The sequence below is a fragment of the Lithobates pipiens genome, unplaced genomic scaffold (assembly GCF_037356315.1).
Source record: "Lithobates pipiens isolate NorthernLeopardFrog02 unplaced genomic scaffold, aLitPip1_a1.2 Scaffold_22, whole genome shotgun sequence".
Lineage (NCBI taxonomy): Eukaryota > Metazoa > Chordata > Amphibia > Anura > Ranidae > Lithobates > Lithobates pipiens.
This window is the reverse complement of record NW_027507784.1, coordinates 17,880,553-17,905,649: the sequence shown is the minus strand read 5'-3', so window position 1 is coordinate 17,905,649 and position 25,097 is coordinate 17,880,553. Positions and strand designations below refer to the sequence as shown.

General features: G+C 40.1%; 1 protein-coding gene across 1 annotated transcript; it reads left to right on the top strand.

Annotated features, from left to right (window-relative positions):
* Positions 1-14,871: 14,871 nt before the first annotated feature.
* LOC143923358 (olfactory receptor 8G17-like) lies at positions 14,872-19,960 on the top strand. Its single transcript, XM_077446977.1, has 2 exons — positions 14,872-15,118; positions 17,039-19,960. Exon 2 carries the CDS (start codon positions 17,215-17,217, stop codon positions 18,229-18,231), a length of 1,017 nt encoding a protein of 338 aa, XP_077303103.1. The 5' UTR covers positions 14,872-15,118; positions 17,039-17,214; the 3' UTR covers positions 18,232-19,960.
* Positions 19,961-25,097: the final 5,137 nt, after the last annotated feature.

Below are 25,097 nucleotides of genomic sequence, written 5' to 3'. Positions count from 1 at the left end.
ACATCTTTGGCGTCAAAGTACGTGGGCACCTATATAACATCAAATTTAGCCAATACTTTTGTCGCAAATTTTCCATCTTTATTTAACTGAGTACAATCCTTATTGGATAAATGGCACCAAAGCTTACACTCCTGGTCCGGCCAATGTAATATCATCAAAATGAGTATCTTGCCAAGATTTTTGTACCTCTTTCAGGCACTATCTATTTCCATTCCCGCAACCTTTTTTTTTGTCAAATCCACTCTCTTTTTTACTAAATGTATATGGGCGAAATAACGACAAAGGATTAGTAGATGTCTCCTAACGTTACCCAAGTGCTTTGGGGGAGTAGCTGTTCCGGATGCATTTAAATATTATCAAGCTGCCCATCTTGACAGAATGATTGATTGGTGCAGACGCAGAGATTTTAAACTCTGAACGGACATAGAACAACAGTTTAGTTCTGTACCTTTGTGTAGAGCGTCCTGGTGTAACGCAGCCCTACCGACCTCTCTTAAAACACATCCCATTATTGGCCCTACACTGCAAATTGTCTTGGTTTGTCAGAATCCTATGTTTTCTTCCATACAATCACTGTTGTTCCCCATTCTAGGGAACCCTATTTTTCTTCCAGGCATAGAACCGGGCATGTTTGACAGTCATTTGGAAAAGGGCTGCTTTTAGGCCTCACACTTTTTGACTTCTGAGACTTGGCCCACGGTGGCTTTAATGACACATCGAGGGGGGCATTATGAAATAAACTTCTGACAGGCATTGCAGTTTTGCTATTGAAGTCAACAAACAGCATTTGAATCATACTGTAATGAAAAGGAACCTCGTTCTCACACTATTTCCATACCTTGTTAATTGCTCCTTCAGATGACTTTTTGATCCCGGGTCTTAGCCCCTGTACACACGGTCGGGGATTCCGACAACCAAATCGGTGTTTCTAGTTGCTGGTATCACAGAACTTTCATCAGGGGTGAAGAGAAAAAACTTGATGGCATATTGATATTTCTGAAATATCGCATCAATGAAGAACAAATCACTGTAGGTGCGTATCGGTCATAGATGAGCGATACGCACCATACGCTCATCTATGAGCGATACGCACCTACAGTGCTTTTTTCTTTCTTCATCAAGTTTTTGCTCTTCACCCCTGATGAAAGTTCTGTGATACCACCAACTAGAAACGCGTCGGGTGTGGGCTATAGAGAAGAGTATTCTAATCATTTATTGGTTGGCTTTAAATATCTATTCGTATATTTGTACATTTATAGACATGTTATAGAGACATTGGCAACATATGTGTCTCTTTGGTTTTATTTTGTATTCGTCCTGTAATCATTAATAAAGTATTTATATGTTTTAATTGTCTCTGGTGTTTGTGGTCTTCCTAAAATACCATCCATATATAGGGGGGTTTCTTTTTCTTTCTATGAATTATAAATTATTGACGCGCAAGTATTATAACCTTTTAACTCTGCAAAATTTCTCCAGAGGCCTCTGATTGCTGTTGGCGAGGCAGAGAGGAACAAGGGACTTTACTTCACATCTTTTGGTCTTGCCCAAAGATTAGACAGTATTGGTTGGAAGTACAGAGGATATCTCAAACATTTACAGATTACCCTATACCTGTCAGGTACCTGGTGGCTGAGCCCACGGATGCTGGGAGCGGCTACTCGTATACCTCTGGCTCAAGAACTCCTGGTAGAGTGGACAGATGTTCAGGAGCACAGAAGGGGCATAAGCGCCTAGCAGATCACTGATGTAAGGGCTGGTCCGGACTCTAAGGAGCAGAGAGGTACCGGATGCAGGCTTGAACTGAGGTCAGCGAGGAACAGGAACAGCAGGAACACTCACACCGGATCAAGGAGGAAGGTGTCTTGTAGTTCAAGACACTCAGCGGACCTTCAAGCAGATTGGGTAGGATGCTGGACGGCAGGAACAACAGCAAGGCAGAAGGCAAGCGTAGTCGTAGACAAGCCGGGTCAAACACAGGCAGGCAGGTATGGCACTGAAACAGCAGGCAGGAGAATAGTCAGACAAGCCGGAGGTCGGAGGCAGGCAGCAAGCAAGGGATCATCAGAGGTAAGCCGGGTAACAGGAATCAGGTAGTAATCAAGACAGGAACAGGGAGTTACTCAGGAACGCTGTAGACCGGACAGCAAGGAGGCAAAGTGACAGGTCCCTTTAAATAACCCCTTTGGTGCCAAGAACTGTCATGCTGCGTGCCCGCGCGCGTTCACGCGCATCCACGCACTCCCGCGCGCGTGCACACACATGCCAACCCCTCCTCGCACCCGCGTGTGCCCACCATCATTAGCGCGCACCCACATGCGCCCAGCAGCATCAGCGTGCACCCACGTGCGCCCGCCAGTGTTAGCGCGCACCCGCGTGCGCCCCTTAAGAGTTAACGCGCACCCGCATGCGCCCATCAGCATTAGCACGCACCCGCGTGCGCCCAAGAGAGTTAATGCGCACCCATGTGCTCCCATCCGCGTTAGCGCGCACCCGCGTGTGCCGGTTGGCTCTTTTGCAAGAAACTTCACAGGTAAGACTTCCGGGGACAGCCGGACGATCGGAACGTCCTTCTTGACAATACCAGAGGAACCCACTTTTTTTTTTTGCTCCACTATTCACAAATTCTGATTCAGAAATCTAAAAAATCTGTGCTATGTCACTTGGTCAATGCTGCCAAAGTCTTTGTTGGAGGGAGTCTAAACCTCCCTCCATCGCTAGGTGGCTTAACAGGGTCAGAAGTATTGGAGCTATGGAGGACCTAGTGCTTTCCTCTCAAGACAAGACTGTGTTTCTACCAATACGCGCAGGTAATCCGCCCCCTCTGCGAATGTTTTTTGTGTCCCTCCCTCCCCTAATGCAGCAGTGGAAGGTGCCTTCTAAAAGAGGAAGACAAGAAGGGGCTTTATTGAGGCTGGAACATTATGTATTTTGTTGTGGAATATTAAGCTATCCTGAAATGTATCGGAGTTATAAGAGATTGTGCATGTATTTTTTTGGAACTTGATGCCTAAATGGATTCTCGGTCCTTTTGTATAAATAAAGAATTTAATAAAGACACCAAAAAAAGAAAAAAAAAAGTAATATTTAATGAGAATAAGATGTATACATTTTGTTCTATAATTTGTCCTGCTTAAAATGACACGCGACAATTTTTTTTTTTTTCTGGTGCGAAGTATGGCAAGGTTATTGAATGCAAAAAAGTAACAAACACAACACATAAAAACATGAATGGTAAAAAAATGGAAATAAACTAAAAAAATATTAGCTAAGGGGAGAAGGAGAGACTTATCCACACTCTATACATTGGCTGATTGCCTTTCACTGGAAATCCCCAACTGTTCCACTTGTACAACTAAAAACTAGAATAAATAATATAATCCTTATGAAAAAAAAATATATCATACATTATATAATACCATGCACATATACAATAAAATGGAACCCCTGGATTGAATATTCTGACGTATTATTTAGCTCCTTGAATAACTGTACTCAAGCGACTTATCATTTTCAACTGTACTTCATTGATTCCTCTATTGGTGTTTTATATGATGCTTTTGTGATATCAACAGCTGACTTTCTTTTGAACAGTTTGTATCTTGATCGAATCTTGCAGAATACCTTTTAAAGCGCGAGTAAACCCGCTGACGTTTTTTTTTTCAGACCTGCAAGGGAAAAGTCATAAAAGTCATAATGAGCTAGTATGCACCGCATACTTCCAACTCATTATGAAATACTTACCTTAGAACGGGGACCCGACATCTCACCCGATCCACACAACGAGGGAGCTGACATGTTCCCTCTGCTTGTCTTCCGGGTATCACGGCTCCGGCGCTGTGAGTGGCCAGAGCCGCGATATCGTCACTCCCGCGCATGCCCGCGGGAGATTTCTTTCCGGCAGGGTCCGGCGTCTGTGCGCATGCGCCGCTGCAGTCACCGGCTCATTGCAAAGGGAATATCTCCTAAACCATACAGGTTTAGGAGATTTTTTTTTACCTACGTGTAAGCCTTATTATAGGCTTACCTGTAGGTAAAAGTTATAAAAAAGACTATACAACCGCTTTAACCCCCCCTGGCGGTATTCCCGAGTCTGGCTCGGGGTGGAAGTTTTACACCAAAAGCGGTAACCTCGAGCCAGACTCGGGACTGCATCGCTGAATGCAGGGAGACTTTACTTACCTTGTCCCCTGGATCCAGCGATGTCCCCCCCCCGCTGTACGAGCGGCTCGTCGATTCATCACGGAGCTGAGCTCCGTTCCCTGCGAGCGTTGCAACGCACAGGGACGGAGATCGGCGCCAAATTCAAAAACACACATTCAGAAACACACACATTACATACAGTATAATGTAATCTTACAGATTACATTGCTGTATGTAATTATTTCACATCCACTTTGCCCCTAGTGGTCTGTCCAGTGCCCTGCATGCAGTTTTATAATATAAAAACTGTTCTTTATTCCTGGAAACTGGAGATTGTCCATAGCAACCAAAACTGTCCCTTTACATCAAAAATTGTTTTAGACCAGCTAGAAAACAGCGATAATAAATTGGAATCACTCGCAGAATTGAGAGATAGCGATTTGTGGGGAGATCCGTCATCAAATACTGAAAAGTAATGACAGCGACAATTCTGCAACTGAGCAAATTTCATTGTTTTTGATTTGATTACATTATTGAATAATTTTTATTATTGTTATATTATTATTTGGTATAATTATTTATAGTTATTTATTATATTATAATGTATGATTTCATTTTTCAAACTTTATCAAACCCGGGATGTCTGCTAGACTCTGGTTTGGACAGATTTAAGTGAGTTATTCCTAAGAATTACAGGACTACAATATAAAACACCAAATTTCCATGCAAAATAATTTAGCACCTAAAATCCGAAATAATCATACCGCCAGGGAGGTTAAGATGCATTTTTCTAAAATTTTGTTATTCATTGTACCATCACTTTATACTAAATAAAAAAGTTTTTAAACAAAAAACAAATAAATAAATACATTTGAAAATAGTTTTTTTTTTTTTTAAGTAATGTCATATGTGGCCCATCACTTTATACTAAATAAAAAAAGTTTGTAAACAAAAAATAAATAAATAAATACATTTGTAATTTCTTTTTTTTAAAGTAATGTCATATGTGGCCCATCACTTTATACTAAATAATAATTGTTTGTAAACAAAAATAAATAAATAAATACATTTGTAATTTTTGTTTTTTAAAGTAATGTCATATGTGGCTTTGTTACATATAAAATTGTGTTATTCTTTGTACCATCACTTTATACTAAATAAAAAAAGTTTGTAAACAAAAAAAAAATAAAAAATAAATACATTATTTATTTTCTTTTAAGTAATGTCATATGCTGCTTTGTTACAAAGCCAAACATGTAGATCACTCGTTTGATCTACATATGATTGAAATAGTATGTATATTGAAACAATACTTTTGTATTTAATGAATTACTCAATGACACTTGGGGGATACTTTACTAAAACGGGAACACTCAGAATCTGGTGCAGCTGTACATGGTAGCCAATCAGCTTCTGACTTCAGATCGTTCACTAAAGTTTTGGCAATAAAACATGGAAGCTGATGGGTTTCTATGTAGAGTTGCACCAGATTTTGCACTCTCCGGTTTTAGTAAATCAACCCACAAATATAATTTTACACAGCAGCAGCTGCATTTGATAGTTTTATATTTTTGTTCCTGCTGTGTAGCCTCCCCGGCTGGATAATTATGTCAGATTTTTGCGTCTCAAAGCGGTACAATTGCTTTGCATGGAAGTTTGGCATTTTATATTGTAGGCCTGTAATTCTTAGCAATAACAAACTTAAATATGTCCAAACCAGAGTCTAGTAGATATCTCAGGTATGATAAAGTTTGAAAAACAAAAACATAAATTATAATATAATAAATAACTATAAATAATTATAAAAAATAATAATAGAATAATGCTAAAATTAATTTCCCCGCGATTCACTAACGCTCAGTTCTACCTTACTATCGCTGTTTTCTAGCTGGTCTAAAACCACTTTTGATGTAAAGGGACATTTTGTAGTTGCTATGGACAATTTCAAGTTTCCAGGCAGAAAAAACAGTATATATAATATAAAACTGCATGCAGGGCACTGGACAAAGCACTGGGGACAAAGGGGATGTGAAATTATTTCACGCAGTAATGTAATCTGTAAGATTACAGTGTACTGCATGTGTTATGAATTTTCTATTTTTTGAAGTTGCTACCAGGCTCCGCCCCTGTGCATCACGATGCTCGCAGGGAACGGAGCCCGGCACACAGAGGCATCGGGCGGAGGACACAGCCCGCAGACACAGCGGGGGGGACTTCGCAGGATCCTGGGGACAAGGTAAGTAACCTGCACCAGGATCCTGCAATGCAATCCCGAGTGTGGCTTGGGGGTTACCGCTGATGGTACTGAAATTTAACCCCAAGCCACACTCAGGAAAACCGCCAGGGAGGTTAAGCAAAATCAAGTAATAGTGGCAGGGAAAAATGCACAATCAGAGAGGGACAAGACAAAAGAAATGTGTCCAAAGCATGCTTTGAAGTTGTTGGGGGACTTATGTCTCAAAATCCTCAAGTGAGTGTATCTAAAGCCAAAACTTTTATCTCTGTTAGAGTATTTTCAAGTAAAAAGAGAACGGTTAGAAGCCCTTTCGGTTTTTTTTTTTTTATTGCCTACTGGCAAGATTCACCTTTTTTATTTGCCCTTACTGAGGCTTGAAGTCAAGAAAAAATATTTTTTAAGTGGTGATTGGAACAGAAAAAGAGGAGAAATCTTAAAGGGCAAACACATGTTCCGGAGAGAACTCTCCCTTACTTAGAAAATATGTTCTTTCATTTTTCTTTTGTATTTCTAGGATAAGAAGTTCTAGGATAGAAAGGGGAGAGGGATTTTAAACACTACCTTTCCTTACTCAATTCAAAATAAACCAAAAATAATTTTGGACTTTAGATATACAGTAATTTAATAATTCTCTGTGCTCTGAAAATAATTCTCTTTGCGAAAGGTTAAAAGTAGTAAAACAAAAAAGGGGTAAATGGAAGACTTCTTTTACATACACAATTTCGGGAACCCAGATCACTGTTGCTGCTGCCCATATCTCTGCTACCACTTGTTACTAACCTTTGGCTTGTTCCTTGATTATGCTTGATCCCAACTTTTGATCACTTGTGACTGACATTTGGCTTGTTTACTGACTAAGCTTTTGCTTTATCTGCTACTTGACCTAAGCTTTCTCACCTCCTGGTGAGGTGATCCTGAGGACCACGACCTGGTACTAACACACAGCAAAACCCATCTCCACCATCATGTGCTCTAGTGAACACTTGTTAGTGCTCTACAAGACTCTGGTCTGGCCGCACTTGGAGTATGCAGTCCAGTTCTAGGCACCAGACCTCAGGAAGGATGTACTGGAAATGGAGCGAGTACAAAGAAGGGCAACAAAGCTAATAAAGGGTCTGGAGGATATTAGTTAAGAGGAAAGGTTGTAAGCACTGAACTTATTCTCTCTGGAGAAGAGACGCTTGAGAGGGGATATGATTTCAACATACAAATCCCGTAGTGGTGACCCCACAATAGGGATAAAACTTTTTCACAAAAGGGAGTTTAACAAGACTCGTGGCCACTCATTAAAATTTGAAGAAAAGAGGTTTAACCTTAAACTACGTAGAGGGTTCTTTACTGTAAGAGCGGCAAGGATGTGGAATTTCCTTCCACAGGTGGTGGTCTCAGCGGTGGGGGGTAGTTTTTTCAAGAAACTATTAGATAAGCACCCGAACGACTGTAACATACAGGGATATACAATGTAATACTGACATATAATCACACACATAGGTTGGACTTGATGGACTTGTGTCTTTTTTCAACCTCACCTACTATGTGAACCCTTTTGCTGCCAGGCCCCTTTTGCTCTATTTTGTTTACTCAGGTGGCCAGACCATTTTTTGCAATTTTTCCATTGCTTTTTCATTTTTCACTTATAGCTTTCAATGTTTTTAAAATAACCCCCAAACTATAAATTTTCTGAAAGCAACTGATCAGTAGAATAAAAATAAGGTGCTCTAAGGCCACACGATATTTGTGCAAATGTTTATCAAAACAATATTTTTGCTAAAAATCCACTAAAATAACAATTAGCAGATAAATACACAGCAAACTTTATAAAATTCCTACTAAATATAAAATATTAACCTGTACTGAGTTAATAAAAAAACAAATATTTGCAACTTTTAAATTGTGCTCTTTTGCGAAATGGTAAAAAAAATGAATGCAAGAATGTAAAAATCCAAATTTCTCAAAAAGTCTGAAGGTTTAAATTTTTCCCTTACAGCTTTCAGAATTTGTGAAAGACTAACAAAACCAAATATTTTCTGAAAGCATATGACCTCTAGAATAAAAATAAGGTGCTACTGATTTTAGACCCTGTAGTATTTGTACAAATGTTTATCAAACCAATATATTCACAATATAAAGAAAAAATTAAAAAATACACTAAAACCATTATTAAGATAAAAATGCAGCTATATGTACAAAATTTCTGCTAAATTCCAACTAAATATAAAAAGCTTAACCTGTATGGGGTTAATGCATAACAAGTATTTGTAATTTTTACATTGTACCTTTTTGCAAAATGGTTAAAATTGAGTGTACACAAAAATGTAAATATACAAATTTCTCAAAAAATCTGAAGATTTTCATTTTTCCCTTACAGTATTCAGAATTTGTTAAAGACCCCCCCCCCCCCCCCAAAAAAAAAAAAAAAACATATGTTTTCTGAAAGAATAGGACCAGTAGAATAAAAAGAAGGTGCTACTGATTTTTAAGACTCCATGATATTTGCACAAATGTTTACTAAAGCAATATTTTTGCTAAAAACACATTGAATGAATGAATGAATAATTTTTATAGCACACAAAGCGAACTGAATCTCATCAAGGTGCTGTACAGAGCTTTGTTGTCCAGCTTCTAGAAGAGGAAGGTCTTGAGTTTTTTCCTGAAGACCTGGAGGTTTTCTTCCAAGCGGATGTTGGTAGGTAGAGTGGTCCATAGCCGCGGTCCTTGGACAGCGAATCTCCGTCCCCCCTTTGATTTGTACCGAGATTTGGGAATGAGGAGGAGGTTTTCATTAGAGGATCAAAGACTGCGGTTGGGCGTGTATTGTTTTATTTTCTCGAATAGGTATTGAGGAGCGGCTCCATGCATGCATTTGTGGGTGAGGCAGAGGGTCTTGAATGTGATTCGATTCTTTACGGTTAGCCAGTGTAGGCTCCTCAGGGTAGGGGAAATTGATTCCCACGGTTGTTTCCCTGTTATCAGCCTTGCTGCCGTGTTTTGGATAAGTTGTAAGCGCGCAAATGGATATTGGGGTAATCCTAAATAAAGGGAGTTTGCGTAATCAAGTCACGAATTAATGACTGTTCCAACTACCACTGCTTTGTCCTTCTGTGGGATGAACGAGATTAGTCTGCGTAGCAGGCGGAGCAGCTGGTGAGAGCCACTGACTACTGCTCCTATTTGGGCATCCATTGACATTTGCGAGGCAAAGATGACCCCGAGACTCTTTGCCTTGGTCTTTGGGATGATGGTCTGCCCAAAAATGGTGGGTGGTGTCCAGGGGATCTTGGTTCGGGACTTATGGTTTGCGTGTAGGATGAGAAGCTCTGTTTTTGATTCATTGAGTTTGAGGGAGTTAGTGGTCATCCAGTCTTCTATCAAAGCGAGGCAAATTTCTAATTGCTGATGATGGTCTTTTTGTTCAGTGATACGAAAGTAAAGTTGCGTGTCGTCAGCGTATGAATGGAAGCAGAGGTCTGATGATCTGATGATATTGAGGAGTGGGCGGATGTATATGCTGAAGAGCACTGGCGACAAGGGTGATCCTTGGGGGACTCAGCAGGAGACTGCCTTGGTTTCAGAGGTGAATTATCCTAGTTTCACTGTCTGTGACCGATTTCCTAGGAAGGATGTGAACCATTGAAGATCTGAGCCTGTGACTCCTGCTATTTCTGTGAGGCAGATGAGTAGAGTATTGTGGTCCACTGTATCAAAAGCTGCACTATAAAAATCATTATTAGCAGATATAAACACAGCAAATTTTTCAAAAATACGTGGATAGATTATGGGTTCTGCCAAGCACCAACATACCAGTCTCCTCTCACTTCTTCTCTTTCTCCTCCTTCCCTTAACAAAAGAAAAAAATACAAAACAAAAAAGGACTCAATCTCTACCTTTTCGGTAAATACTTTTTTGTTAGTTCAGTCACCTCATTTAGGTCTGTTGGTATTGCCATCAGCCTGTGGTGCCACAGGGCAACTTCTACGTGCTCAAACCCTACCCTACCCAAAGGGCTCAATCTCAGTTTTGATGGGACCAAGATTGAGCTCTGCAGTCACTTTTGCAGCAGTTGTTTTCTTATTCTGGGCCACATGATACGGTACCTCACGACACCGCAAATAAATTGGCCACTTCAGTCACAGAGGCACCGGCTAAGTGGTTACCAATAGGGATGAGCTTCAAGTTCGAGTCGAACTCATGTTCTACTCGAACATTGCCTGTTCGCCTGTTCAGCGAACAGTGAACAATTTGGGCTGTTCGCAGCAAATTCGAAAAGCCGGAACATCCTATACAAGTCTATGGGAGAAATCTAAAGTGCTAATTTTAAAGGGTAATATGCAGGTTACTGTCCTAAAAAGTGTTTGGGGACCCGGGTCCTGCCCCAGGGGACATGGATCAATGCAAAAAAAAGTTTTAAAAACGGCCGTTTTTTCAGGAGCAGTGATTTTAATAATGATTAAAGTTAAACAATAAAAGTGTAATATTCCTTTAAATTTCGTAGCTGGGGGGTATCTATAGTATGCCTGTGAAGGGGCGCATGTTTCCCGTGCTTAGAACTGTCCCTGCACAAAGTGTCATTTGTGCAGGAAAAAAAGTCTTTTAAAATCACTTGCGGCTAAATTGTCGGGTCCCGTAATACAGAGAACACTCAATGAGTGTTCTCTGCATTAGCCGACAATTCATTCATTCATTGATAAAAAAAAAAAAGCGTGGGGGTTCCCCTAAATTCAATTACCAGGCCCTTCAGGTCTGACATGGATATTAAGGGGAACCCCGTGTCAAATTAAAAAAAAAATTGATGTGGGGGTCCCCCTAAATATCCATAACCAGACCCTTCAGGTCTGATATGGATATTAAGGGGAACCCCACATCAAATAAAAAAATAATTGACGTGGGGTCCCCCTAAAAATCCATATCAGACCCTTTATCCGAGCACGCAACCTGGCAGGCCGCAGGAAAAGAGGGGGGACGAGAGAGCGGCCCCCCCTCCCTCCTGAACCGTACCAGGCCACATACCCTCAACATTGGGAGGATGCTTTGGGGGTCTGTGACCCCTCAAAGCACCTTGTCCCCATGTTGATGAAGACAAGGGCCTCATCCTCACAACCCTGGCCGTTGGTTGTGAGGGTCTGCGGGCGGGGGGCTTATCAGAATCTGGAAGCCCCCTTTAACAAGGGGACCCCCAGATCCCGGCCCCCCCCTGTTTGAAATGGTAAGGGGGTACAAAAGTACCCCTACCATTTCACAAAGAAAGTGTCAAAATGGTTAAATAAGACAAACCCACTTTTGAAAAATTCCTTTATTAAAAATAAAAAAAATAAAAAAAAGATTCCAGCGGTGCTAATCCACTCTTGCTATCCAGCGACGGGTCTCCGGGGTCCAGCGATGGATGATCATATCCAGCGACGGGGGATCTCTCAGTCCAGCGCTGTCCATACATCCTTCTTCTGTCTCCACTGCGGAGACACTGCAGAAAGCCCAGCGCTGACGTTTCTTAGATTAGGAGGGCGGGGCCACCCGTCACCTGACCCCGCCCCCTCTGACGCTGGTGAAGGGAGCCAGGGGTTCCCCAGTGACGTATGGGTGACCCCGCCCCCTCTGATGTAACGGAAACCTGCGTTACATCAGAGGGGGCGGGGTCACCCACACGTCACTGGGGAACCCCTGGCTTCCCTCTCCAGCGTCAGAGGGGCGGGGTCAGGTGACGGGTGGCCCCGCCCTCCTAATATAAGAAACGTCAGCGCTGGGCTCTCTGCAGTGTCTCCGGAGTGGAGACAGAAGACGAATGTATGGACAGCGCTGGACTGAGAGATCCCCCGTCGCTGGATATGATCATCCATCGCTGGACCCCGGAGACCCGTCGCTGGATAGCAAGAGTGGATTAGCACTCCTGGAATCTTTTTTTTATTTTTTTTATTTTTAATAAAGGAATTTTTCAAAAGTGTGTTTGTCTTATTTAACCATTTTGACACTTTCTTTGTGAAATGGTAGGGATACTTTTGTACCCCCTTACCATTTCAAACAGGGGGGGGGGGGCTGGATCTGGGGGTCCCCTTGTTAAAGGGGGCTTCCAGATTCTGATAAGCCCCCCGCCCGCAGACCCTCACAACCAACGGCCAGGGTTGTGAGGATGAGGCCCTTGTCTTCATCAACATGGGGACAAGGTGCTTTGAGGGGTCACAGACCCCCAAAGCATCCTCCCAATGTTGAGGGTATGTGGCCTGGTACGGTTCAGGAGGGAGGGGGGGCCGCTCTCTCGTCCCCCCCTCTTTTCCTGCGGCCTGCCAGGTTGCGTGCTCGGATAAAGGGTCTGATATGGATTTTTAGGGGGACCCCCACGTCAATTTTTTTTAATTTGATGCAGGGTTCCCCTTAATATCCATATCAGACCTGAAGGGTCTGGTTATGGATATTTAGGGGGACCCCCACGTCAATTTTTTTTTAAAATTTGACACGGGGTTCCCCTTAATATCCATGTCAGACCTGAAGGGCCTGGTAATTGAATTTAGGGGAACCCCCACGCTTTTTTTTTTTTTTTTTTTTTATCAATGAATGAATGAATTGTCGGCTAATGCAGAGAACACTCATTGAGTGTTCTCTGTATTACGGGACCCGACAATAGCCGCAAGTGATTTTAAAAGACTTTTTTTCCTGCACAAATGACACTTTGTGCAGGGACAGTTCTAAGCCCCAGAAACATGCGCCCCTTCACAGGCAGACTATAGATACCCCCCAGCTACGAAATTTAAAGGAATATTACACTTTTATTGTTTCACTTTAATCATTATTAAAATCACTGCTCCTGAAAAAACTTCCTTTTTTAAAACTTTTTTTTGCATTGATCCATGTCCCCTGGGGCAGGACCCGGGTCCTCAAACACTTTTTAGGACAGTAACCTGCATATTACCCTTTAAAATTAACACTTTAGATTGTGAACGTTCGAGTCCCATAGACTTTAATAGGGTTCTAAAGTTCACACGAAGTTTAGGTCTGTTCGCAGGTTCTGGTGCGAACCGAACAGGGGGGTGTTCGGCTCATCCTTAGTTACCAACAATTCACCTTCTTTGATGCAGAGTAAGCTCTGGCATGGCTCCGTATTACTAGCAGCACAAGCAGGGAATGATGAAAGAGAGGCTTCCCACCTGTTAGCTAGGTGTCTTATCACACAGCTGAAGCAAAAGAATGTCACATCCCTTCAGCTTTCAATGCAAAACATGTTGTCACTTTCACACCTGCAAATTATGTAGTGTTTCCACTTTTTTGTCTAATCGTAAACTGTAAGCACATAAAAAAATTACAGGTAAGAGTTCTGGAAAGTTCTGGGATTTAGTGTGACATGAAAGGGCCAAGAGGTATATCATCTGAGATTCTCCAACCTTAAAGAGGAGGGCCACCTTAAAAAAAAAAAATTATTAAAAGTCAGCAGCTACAAATACTGCAGCTGCTGACTTTTATTAAATGGACACTTACCTGTCCAGGGTACCCGTGATGTCGGCAGCAGATGATGAGCAATCGCTCGTCTCTTGGCTGCCCCCGCCGCCATCCTATGTCAGGAAATCAGGAAGTGAAGCGTTGCGGCTTCACTGCCTGGTACCCTAATGCACATGCGCGAGCATGCTGCAAGAATTCACTGGTGCCCGTTGTGTTCTGGGAACTGTGTGTTTCCCAGAACACAACGGGGGGGGGGGGGGCATCTGCGGCTAGCTGTGGCTAGCTACGCCCGGAAGTGGGTGCAGATACCTGGATTATAGAGGTATCTTCACCACCCTCCCCCCTGGAAGGTGCCAATTGTGGCACCGGAGGGGGGGGAGGAGGAATCCGATGAGTGTAAGTTCCACTTTAGGGTGGAACTCCGCTTTAATTAAGACTTTGAACTGCTCGTACTGTGCTTAGAACCTTCATTCAAGACCATCATCCTCAAGCCAGGTGTTAGCTCTTGCAGACCCTCTCCAATCCATATTTTCTGTTGGCTGCATATAAGTAAATATTTGTCACCGACATTACACTGGTGTCCATTTAATTTATTTTATAATAAGGGTAAGCAAGGTGATTTTGTCTAAAATTGTTTTGTAAACTTTGGAAACATGTCAACATTTGGTGTTTTCACTTTTCCTCTGTATCCATTTTCAACTTAAATGTATTTAATTTTTCTTTGAATTATTCATTTATCAATAGTGAGAACATGAGTGTCAGTGGGGGATTAGTTAATTCAGGTGATGCTTTATTTTCTGTAGAGATTCATTTTACAGAGGAGCTGTGTTCTGGATTAATCTCAGGTGACTACTGAGCCGACACACACTCCGGTGTGCTCCGAAGATGTCAGGGGAGATGTATGCACTATAAATATGTGGATGTGTGGATAATACAACATCATTGTCACCCAAAATGACACATGAATGCTGTTTTATATGTATTTGTTTTTTTTTTTTTTTGTATATTTTTCTCTAGATTTAACTCACTGATATTGAACTGACCCTACCCCCAATCATAAAAATAATCATAAAAATAAACCTTTTCTAGAGATATTCGAGACAAAATCCCAAAAGAATCCAAAATAAAATAAAAATGTTAATATAAATATAAATATTTAATGTTATTGACAATTTCAAGGCATTTGCTTGATTTCTTTTTTTTTTTTTTAACTTTATATTTTCACGGCTTTTATTTTCTTTTCATTCTTACTTTTATTCAAAATGCTTGAAACTATCATTAGAGTGATATACCTTTGTCTCATTTCAAAAAATTCAGGTAATGTGTCTTTTATTTAATTCATTTTTATTTATTTATTTCAGGTAATTATATAGTACTGTCAATTTACGTGCGTTACATATACAGTAGCACCTTGGATTATGAACATCATTCGTTCCAGAAGAATGCTTGTAATCCAAAGCACTTTCCCCGTAGGAGTTTCCCTATAGGAATCAATGGAAACTCAGATAATTCATTCCATTGTCACTGCAAGTGTATGCAATACCGCATGTGGCCAGGTTTGCGGGGGGAGCCGGAGACACTCAGAAACACTCAGAGATGCTCGTAGACCACTCAGAGATGCTTGAGATCACTCAGAGATGCACAGAGACAATCAAAGACACTCGGTGAAGCTCAGAGGATGTCTCCGAGCGTCACCGGCACCCCCACACCTCTGGCCACATGCAGTACTGCACAACCCAAAGGCTTGAATCTTGCTCATCTTTTAAGTAGACAATGGGGTTTATTTACTAAAGCTGTAACGTGCAAAATCAGGCTCACTTCTGCATAGAAAAACCTCCAGGTTTTATTTCCAAAGCTTAATTGAACAAGCCGAGGTTAGAAGCTCATTGGTTTCTATGCAGATGTGAGCTTGATTTTGTACTTTCCAGCTTTAGTAAATAAACCCCATTGTGTACTTAAAAGTGGGGTATGTCTGTATAGCGCTGCATTTTAAGGCTTTTTCATATTTTGTGTATTCGTGATCAACAAATCATTTGCTGACTGCTATTGATACATTTTTCTTTAAGGGTAGCGCGGATGTTCTGTGGGTTTTATATGTTTGTATACTTTTAATAAATATTATGTCACTTTAAATCTTTACACAACCTTTATTGCCTTATTTGTGTTTTTGGGTGATGGAATTGTATTGGATCAGAACCAGAAACAAGGTCTGGTATTTTTATATCTGATCCTGACCAAATTATTGAATATAAAGCGTGCACGCTCTGAAGTGATTACGCTGACACTCAGTTAAGAATAAAAACTTTCTGTTTTAATATTTCCGCTTTGTAAGACTCATATAGCATTTCGCTAAGACTAAGACACATGAGATAAGGCTGCCGCATGCAAACCACAAAACAGCCACAAATATAAAAATATATCATGTCAAAGTATGTGACATAGTATTGGCTTTTAGCTGGGATTTTCATATGAGGAAGTAGCTATGTTCTTGCAATGTCCTTGCTTCTTTTAGACCATTGGTGTTATCTCGTTATTTTTTTTCAGTGTATTCTCAGAGCAGGTGCGAACTTCTGTGTTAACTCTTGCAGTCCAATTCCACAGTAAGTGAGGGGTAAGCTTTGATAACTGCTGAATAGGGTTTTAAGGCTTATAAATATGATAGATATATAAAACATGTACATATATATATATATATATATATATATATATATATATATATATATATATATATATATAGATATAGATATATATACATGATACTCTTAATCACATACATTACAGAATCATAAATGAATAATCTATCAAATTACTTTGTAGCGTATTGAGATGTTTCTAGGATTGACTATTGCATAAAATAAGTTATAATAGTTTACCACATATTGAAACAGTTAAAGAAAATTACCAATTCAATATATGCTATTTATTCAATTAATTGTACAAATGATTAGTTAATTATTGCTGAAAGAGTTTGTGTGTATATTTCATCTTTGTGGTGGAAGTCACATTTAGGGAAATAGGTAAATTAAATGATATTGTAAAGTAATGATTTAGGGCCTGTATCTCAATTTCCTGTATTAGAGTGTTATTTTCTGGCAACCACTTGAGCTCTGTGATAAGTCAAGAGAAAATATACCAATCCCCAGAATGAATAGTTGTCATTAATAGCAATTTATAAAGAATTTTACATTTTACATTACTTACAGTTATAAACCAGAAACTGTCTCATGTATTTTGCAGTCCAATCATGAGTCTACATCTGGAATGTTGTTAAGGAATAAGGACATCAATTCAAATAATACAAATTATCTTTAATCATGTCCTCAAATGGCCTGCATGGCTGACTTTTGCTTTGAGTTTCGTTCTTCATTTATCATATGATATAAAATATTATAAAAAAAAAAAAAAAAACTGTAATGAGGAATCAGACAATTCTGACAAATTTTTTTCTCTCCGGATTGTCGGACCTTCCAGATCTTCAGCTTCCTCTTTTTCTCTTCTTCCTTCTCATCTACCTTCTGACGTTCTTCTGGAATTTGCTGATCATCATCCTCATAGTCAGCGACTCTCACCTCCACGTTCCTATGTATTTCTTCCTTGGGAACCTGGCCAGTTTGGACCTCTGTTGTTCTTCAGTAACCATCCCGCGAATGTTATTTGACCTTCACACCAAGAGAAGAGAGATTAGCACAGCAGCTTGTATAACCCAAGTCTTCTTCTTTATGTTTTTTGGTACTTCTGAAGCTATTCTCTTGGCTGCCATGTCCTATGATCGATACACCGCCATTTGTCAGCCATTACATTATGTGCAACTCATGTGTTGGAAAGTGTGTGTACAGATGATGTCCATTGTGTGGTGTCTTGGTTTTACCAATTCTTTTGTTCATACACTTTCTGTCCTAAATTTAACATTTTGTGGATCAGATATTTTAGAAAATTTCTTCTGTGATCTGCCCCAATTTTTTCAGATCTCCTGCAGTGACATCTTCATCAACATTCTGTTCCTCTTTCTCTTGGGTGGGTTCATTGCAGTTGGTTCTCTGATAATGACCTTCTTGCCCTATGTCTATATATTCAAAACCGTCCTGAAATTACAAGTTAAAGGTAACAGAAGTAAAGTTTTCTCTACATGTGCCCCTCACCTGACAGCAGTCTTCGTATTTTATTGTTCCACTATGTTTAACTATTTTCATCCTAGTTCCGGTTATCATTTCCCTGGTGCCAAAGTGGCGCCCGTCTTTTATGCCACGCTCATTCCTCTTTTCAATCCTCTGATCTATAGTCTGAGGAACCAGGATTTCAGAACAGCATTTCACAATGTTTTTCGGGGTATCTTCTCCATCTCTCCATCTAAGCTTAACCCTCATTCTTGGATATCAAAAATATATAAGAGTTTATACAGAGTGAGCAAGGTATCTTTACCAAAGGCGTAAGGACTGTTCACATTTCGGTTTCATTTACTTTGAATATCCAATCCTATTCCAGCAAAAATTCAGTTTTTTTTTTCAATTTCCCTTACTCAAGACTGAATATTTAACCTTTCACCTTATCTGCTAACAAAAAAAAAATAATGGGATGTACTTTCTAGAGGGCTTTATTCACCTATAACACTAAATAAATACAGATTCTACTGTTCATAAAGTGCATTATGCAGCATGCAAAATTAATCATATAGCAAAATTTACAGCTTGTAAAATATTTGCTCCACACTCTATGAATGAATGAAATACTTGTATAGCGCACAATGCGAACTGAATCGCCTCTAGGCGCTGTGGCGAGCTTTGATCATCTGCTAAAAGAGGAAGGTCTTGAGTTTTTTCCTAAAAGCCAGGTGATTTTCTTCCAGGCGGATGTTGATTGGTAGAGCATTCCATAGCCGAGGCCCTTGGACAGCGAATCTCCGATCCCCCTTGGATTTATACCGGGCTTTGGGCACGAGGAGGAGGTTTTTGTTGGCTGATCGGAGACTGCGGTTTGGTGTGTAATGATTTATTTTCTCCATAAGGTATTGCGGAGCTTCTCTATGCACGCATTTGTGGGTGAGGCAAAGGGTCTTGAACGTGATCCGATTTTTTACGGTTAGCCAATGTAAGCTCCTCAGTGAAGGAGAGATGGATTCCCAGGGTTTTTTTCCTGTTATCAGGCTTGCCGCCGTGTTTTGGATCAGTTGTAATCGCGCAAGTTGATATTGTGGTAATCCTATGTAAAGCGAGTTTGCGTAGTCCAGTCGTGAATTAATGATTGTTCCAACTACCACTGCTTTGTCATTCTTTGGGATAAAAGGGATGAGTCTGCGAAGCATGCGTAGCAGATGGTGAGATCCACTGACTACAGATCCTATTTGCGCATCCATTGACATTTGTGCGTCTAAAATAACCCCGAGACTCTTCGCTTTGGTCTTTGGGGAGATAGTCTGCCCGAAGACGGTTGGTAGAGACCAGGAAGTTTTGGTTGCGGGCTTATGATTTGGGTGTAAGATAAGAAGCTCTGTCTTTGATTCGTTCAGCTGGAGGGAGTTAGTGGTCATCCAGTCCTCTATTGATTTGAGGCAGTTTTCAAGTTGTTGTTGGTGATCTTTTTTTCCATTGATCCGGAAATAAAGTTGCGTGTCGTCAGCGTAAGCTAATGAATAGAATGCATATGCCTGAGATGTAAAAAATAAATCTTTAACCTATCCCCGACCAGCCGCCGCAGTTGTACTGCGGCAGAATGGCACAGGAAGGTGAATCGCCGTTATGTTACGTCGCTCCCTCTGGTGGCCACTAGGGGCACGCGTACGCCAGCAGAGGCATGTGTGCAGCTCATTCACAGAGCTGACGCGAGTGGCCGGCGGTCTCGATGACCGACAGGCTCCCACGATTGCTTGTAACATGGCGAGAACCAGGATCTCTGTGTGAGGAGAGAAGTGACAGATCGTCTGTTCATACAAAGTATTCAGTAGTCAGTCCCCTCCCCCCCTCAGTTAGAACACACACTGGGGAACACAATTGACCCCTTGGTCGCCCCCCAGTGTAAACCCCATTCACTGCCAGTGACATTTTTACAATAATCAATGCATTTTTCTAGCAATGATCGCTGTATTATTGCCAATGGTCCCAAAAATGTGTCAAAATTGTCCGATGTGTCCGCCATAATGTCGCAGTCACGATAAAAATCGCAGATTGCCACCATTACTTGTAAAAAAAAATGTAAAAAATAATAAAAATGTTATTAATCTATCCCCTATTTTGTAGACTTTTATTGTGATTTTTATTTCCAAAAATATGTAGAAGAATACATATTGGCCTAAACTGAGAAAATATATATTTTTTTTTTAAATTGGGATATTTATTATAGCAAAAAGTACAAAATGTTGTGTACAAGGCAGTAGGCTGCATTGATACGTATATCTAGACACAAGTTGTTGCAATTGTTTCATATACAGTACATAACATGACATGATATAATATTGAATATTATATCAACATATAAAAGACATATTCATTTTAGTAATAGTTCTTAGACATGTGCACTGCCGAAAAATTTGTTTGTTTTAATTTCATTTGGTTTTTGTGGTCAACATTTAGAAATTCCAAAATTCTTAAATTCAGAAATTCGTAAATTCAGAAATTTGAAAATTCAGAAATTTGAAAATCCAAAAATTCGAAAATCCGAAAATAAGAAAGAAAATTTGAAAATTCGAAAGAACAAAAATCCAAAAATTCTAAATAATAACTTATTAACTGATAATAACTAACTATTAAATTACAGGTATTGGAATTTCCTTTCAAATTTGGCTGTTAGTCAACATAACAAATACAAATTTATCCAAAGTTACGAATTATCCAAAATAACGAATGCCCCATAAACAAATGGCACGGAATTGATAATCATAATAATAAAAATTATTTATTATTATTACTATTGTTATTTATTATTATTAATTAAGTACATTCCATTCGTTTAGCTTTTCGTTATTTCAAATAATTTGTAACTTTGGATAAATTTGTATTTGTTAAGTTCTCTAACAACCAGATTTGAAAGGAAATTCTAATACCTATAATTTAATAGTTAGTAATAGTTAGGTTATTATTAGTTATTATTATTATTTCAGATCTTCAAATTTTCGGGTTTTTAAATTTTTGAATGTTCGTTCTTATTTTTAGATTTGTGTCCTTTTGAATTTTCGTTCTTATTTTCAGATTTTTGAAGTTTCCTATTTTTTAATTTCCGAATGTCAAAAATTTTGGATTTTAGAATCATGTATTTCCAAATTTTCGAATATTAAATTTTCAGAATTTTCGAATATTTGAATTTCCAAATTTTCGAATATTCTGAAAAATTTGTTAAACGGGTTTTTGTTAATTTGGAAATTCCCAAACTAATGAATTTGTGAAAATTTGTTAAAAAACAAAATTAGTTTTTTGATACACGAGAGAAGAATACATTTTTTCTCATGCTTTTTTTTGCTGCCCTCAATGAGAACATTCCACTTTACTTTGTGTCCCAGTTACAGTAGTAACTGTAATAGTAGTAAAAAGAAAAATCAATTCCATTTGGTGGGAGAAGCGATTTTAGTAATACTTAACGTAAAACATTAACAATGCAAAACCCCTGACCTTGCCTGTGTTAAAGTGGCTGTAAACCTCAGAAATTAAATATATGAACAAAGCATATCCCTCTATAGCGTGTCTCAATTAAGGGCACTAAGTGCCATTTTTGTCTGCTGCTAGATTCCTCTGCTATCAGCATGAATCACTCAAGTTTTTGTGACACCAAAGGGAAAAATGGTGACAGGCGAGGGACCTCCAGCAGATTGACAAACTCAGATTGGTTCCTGTGAGCTCAGTTGGGGGGGGGGTGTCAGTTCCCTCTAATCAACTCTCAGAACTCCTCCTACTGAGCTCTTCACTGTGTAATTTCAGCTGTCTGTCTATTTTTTTCTGAACCCTCAGACAAGCTTTATAAAGTCAGCACTTTGGATATAGAGAAGAGAAGACTGCAAATACAGAGGTACAACTTATGCAGGAGGATTTGCTTCATTTCTGTGTATCACCTTAGGCTAGTCACTTCACTGGATATATGGAAGAGTTTACAACCACACTAAAGTGAGTTTGAGTGTCTGACAAAATTACAGCTACCGTCCAATTCGTTCTCAAAGTGCACAAAGTGCCAGAGGATTTCAATTATCTATACCAGGTACTCATCCTAGATGATGGTCTGGTATACAGTATCTTACAAAAGTTTTGGCCCAATTTGGACATTTTCACTTAGAGGTGTACTCACTTTTAGACATTAATGGCTGTGTGTTGAGTTATTTTGAGGGGACAGCAAATTTACACCGTTATACAAGCTGTACACTCACTACTTTACATTGTAGACAAGTGTCATTTCTTCAGTGTTGTCACATGAAAAGATACAAGAAAATATTTACAAAAATGTGAGGGGTGTACTCACTTTTGTGAGATACTGTATACCTCCCCAATACATTGCAGGTCTCTCCTGGCATACATTATCTTACTGAATTGGAATTCTTTGTGGAAGGTCATATCCCTGTGGACCTAAATATTCCTTTAGATGTGACTATTGACAAATCAACAGGCAGGACTACTATGAAATCTAAAGGTCTCTTAAGACTTACACACAAATTACCTCAACTAAAGTTGCTTGACCTCACCTATACACCTCATCGAACGCTAAGGCCGCGTACACATGGGCGGATTGTCCGCCCAACTAAGTTTGACAGACAGTCTGACAGACAGTCCATCGTACTTTTGAATGAACGGACTTGACCACACACGATGAACGAACCGTCCGCTGAAAGCTTGCGCGATGACGTATACAGCACGTACGACGGGACTAGAAATACGACGTCCAATACACTGCAATGCAACCTTTCGCCGTGTAAATCCTTTCTGAGCATGCGCCATACTTAGTCCGTCCAACTTGCCTACTCATGAGCGGACTGTCCGCTGAAACCAAGTTTGGACGGACAAAATTATGGAAATTCCGAAAGACTTAGTCCGTCAGACTGTCTGCTGAAAAAGTCCGCTGAAGCCCACACACGAGCGGACTGTCCGCTGAAACACGGTTCAGCGGACTAAGTTGGACGGACAATCCTCTCGTGTGTACGCGGCCTAATGGTGCATTATCCACCAGTCTCCCCATTGCAAATGGCACCCACCAGGGGTGAACTTAATCTCTGTATTGTATGTATTGACAATGGAACATCCAGCCATTGCTCTTAGGCATAATCCTGATACCAAAGGACTTTCAACTCAGATCCCGAGAATATAAGCTTGCACAATATGTAGATGATTTACTGCTTTATATCTCAACTCTTGAAATAAGCCTTCCAGCCATTTTGAGCGAATTTGAGCAGTTTGGTGCGCTAACTAATTTCACAGTAAATCTCCATAAGCCTTAGTTACTTAATATCCCTCTATTTCTGTGTATTTGTTCCTATTATAAATAATTGAAACACGTGGCGCTAAACCAAGTGACTATTACACCACTAAATATTATACTACAAAGTGCATCAAATATAGCTCAAAACAATTGTATACATAAATAAAAAATAAATAAAAATATTAATAGTAAATAAACATTAAATAAAAATAAATGACCCAGTGAATAAGTGATAGTTCACACTATACATTTAACCACTACAATACCGGGCACTTTCGCCCCCTTCCTTCCCAGCCCAATTTTCAGCTTTCATCGCTCTAGCGCTTTCAGTGACAATTGCGCGGTCATGCAACACTGTACCCAAATGAAATTTTTATAATTTTGTTCGCACAAATAGAGCTTTATTTTGGTGTTATTTATTCACGACTCCGTTTTTTATTTTTTGCGATATAAGCGCAAAAAAAGCGAAAATTTGGAAAAAAAACAATATTTTCTTTTTTCTATTTTAAAAGAAATCCAATAAAATCTAATTTTGTCATAAATTTAAGCCAAAATGTATTCTGCTACATGTTTTTGGTAAAAAAAAATTCCGTTAAGTGTATAATAATTGGTTTGTGTGATCACGGACATATGTACGCAAATGATCATGTACATATGTGTGCAGGTGATCATTGGGACATGTGATTTTAGTGGGACATATGTGGGGGACATGTTTTTATTATTAGGGACATGTGTTTTTATTATTGGGGACATGTATGTTTTGGGGACATGTGTGTTTTGGGGACATATGTGGGGACTGTGTTTGTACTGTGTGGTGTGTTGTGTGTTTACACTAGACCGATGATCAGTGAGTAAAAAGCTGTAAAAAACAGCTCATACTCACTGATCATCAGCGGGCTGCAGCGATCTGCTCTCCTCTCCTCAGCGATGACTTCTGTGTGAGCAGAGGAGGAGCCGATTGCCTAGCAACCGGCTGTTTGTTTACATCACATGACGGCCGTGATTGGACACGGCCGTCATGTGATCAGGAGGGCCAATCACAGAGCCCTCCTGCCGATCTGAGATGCGCCTTGTCCGGGTGACACGAGCACATCGGGATCGCACCGATGCGCGGGCATGCGCGCGCGATCCCGCTCCTTCTGAAGGACGTTCCTGAACGTCCTATCAGAAGTAGACGGCTCCCACCCGGCCGTATATGTGCATTGGCCGGGTGAGAAGTGGTTAAACACTCCTCAGGGAGTGTTGCAGAGCATATGCAGTGTTCATACAATGTTGCAAAAGTCCGTGAGTCTCCAAAACATATTTCACTTTAACAAGCAATATTGATCAGTGTTTTTTTCTTTCTCAAACCTCCTTTCCTTCACCACACCGCTGTGAAATGTGATTCCTCTCCCCCTTATGTGAATGAACTCACCGGCTAAATCAGCCTCACACTCAACGTGTTTGGCAGAAAAGTGCTTTCCAAACCCTTTTTGCAGGGATCTGGATGACAGGCATACAATCCTTCACTTCAGCGGGAGAAAAGCTGACCCAATTGACACTTTCATAGACAATGCTCTCTTGAAATAGAAAAAAGGAAATGCTCCCATAGCGTGATACCGTAAAAAAACTTTTAATCACACATAAGAAGATCCTCTTAAGTTACACTCACATTTAAAAACTTGTAACCACGCCAAATAAGTCAAGCCACAGCACAATTTAACACAGCTGATTGCCAAAGCATTGGTGATTTTTAGCAGACCCAGGGTATGCAAGACACACTCTTTAAATCTCTCACCGCTCCTTGGCCTCACCAGCACCTTGGTGAAGATAGACGTGAGCCGTCCGATGGTTCCGCTCACTCTCAGTTACCTAGTAGCCATGCCCCGACATGTTTCGTCATTCACGTGATTAAGTTATTTATTTTTATTTA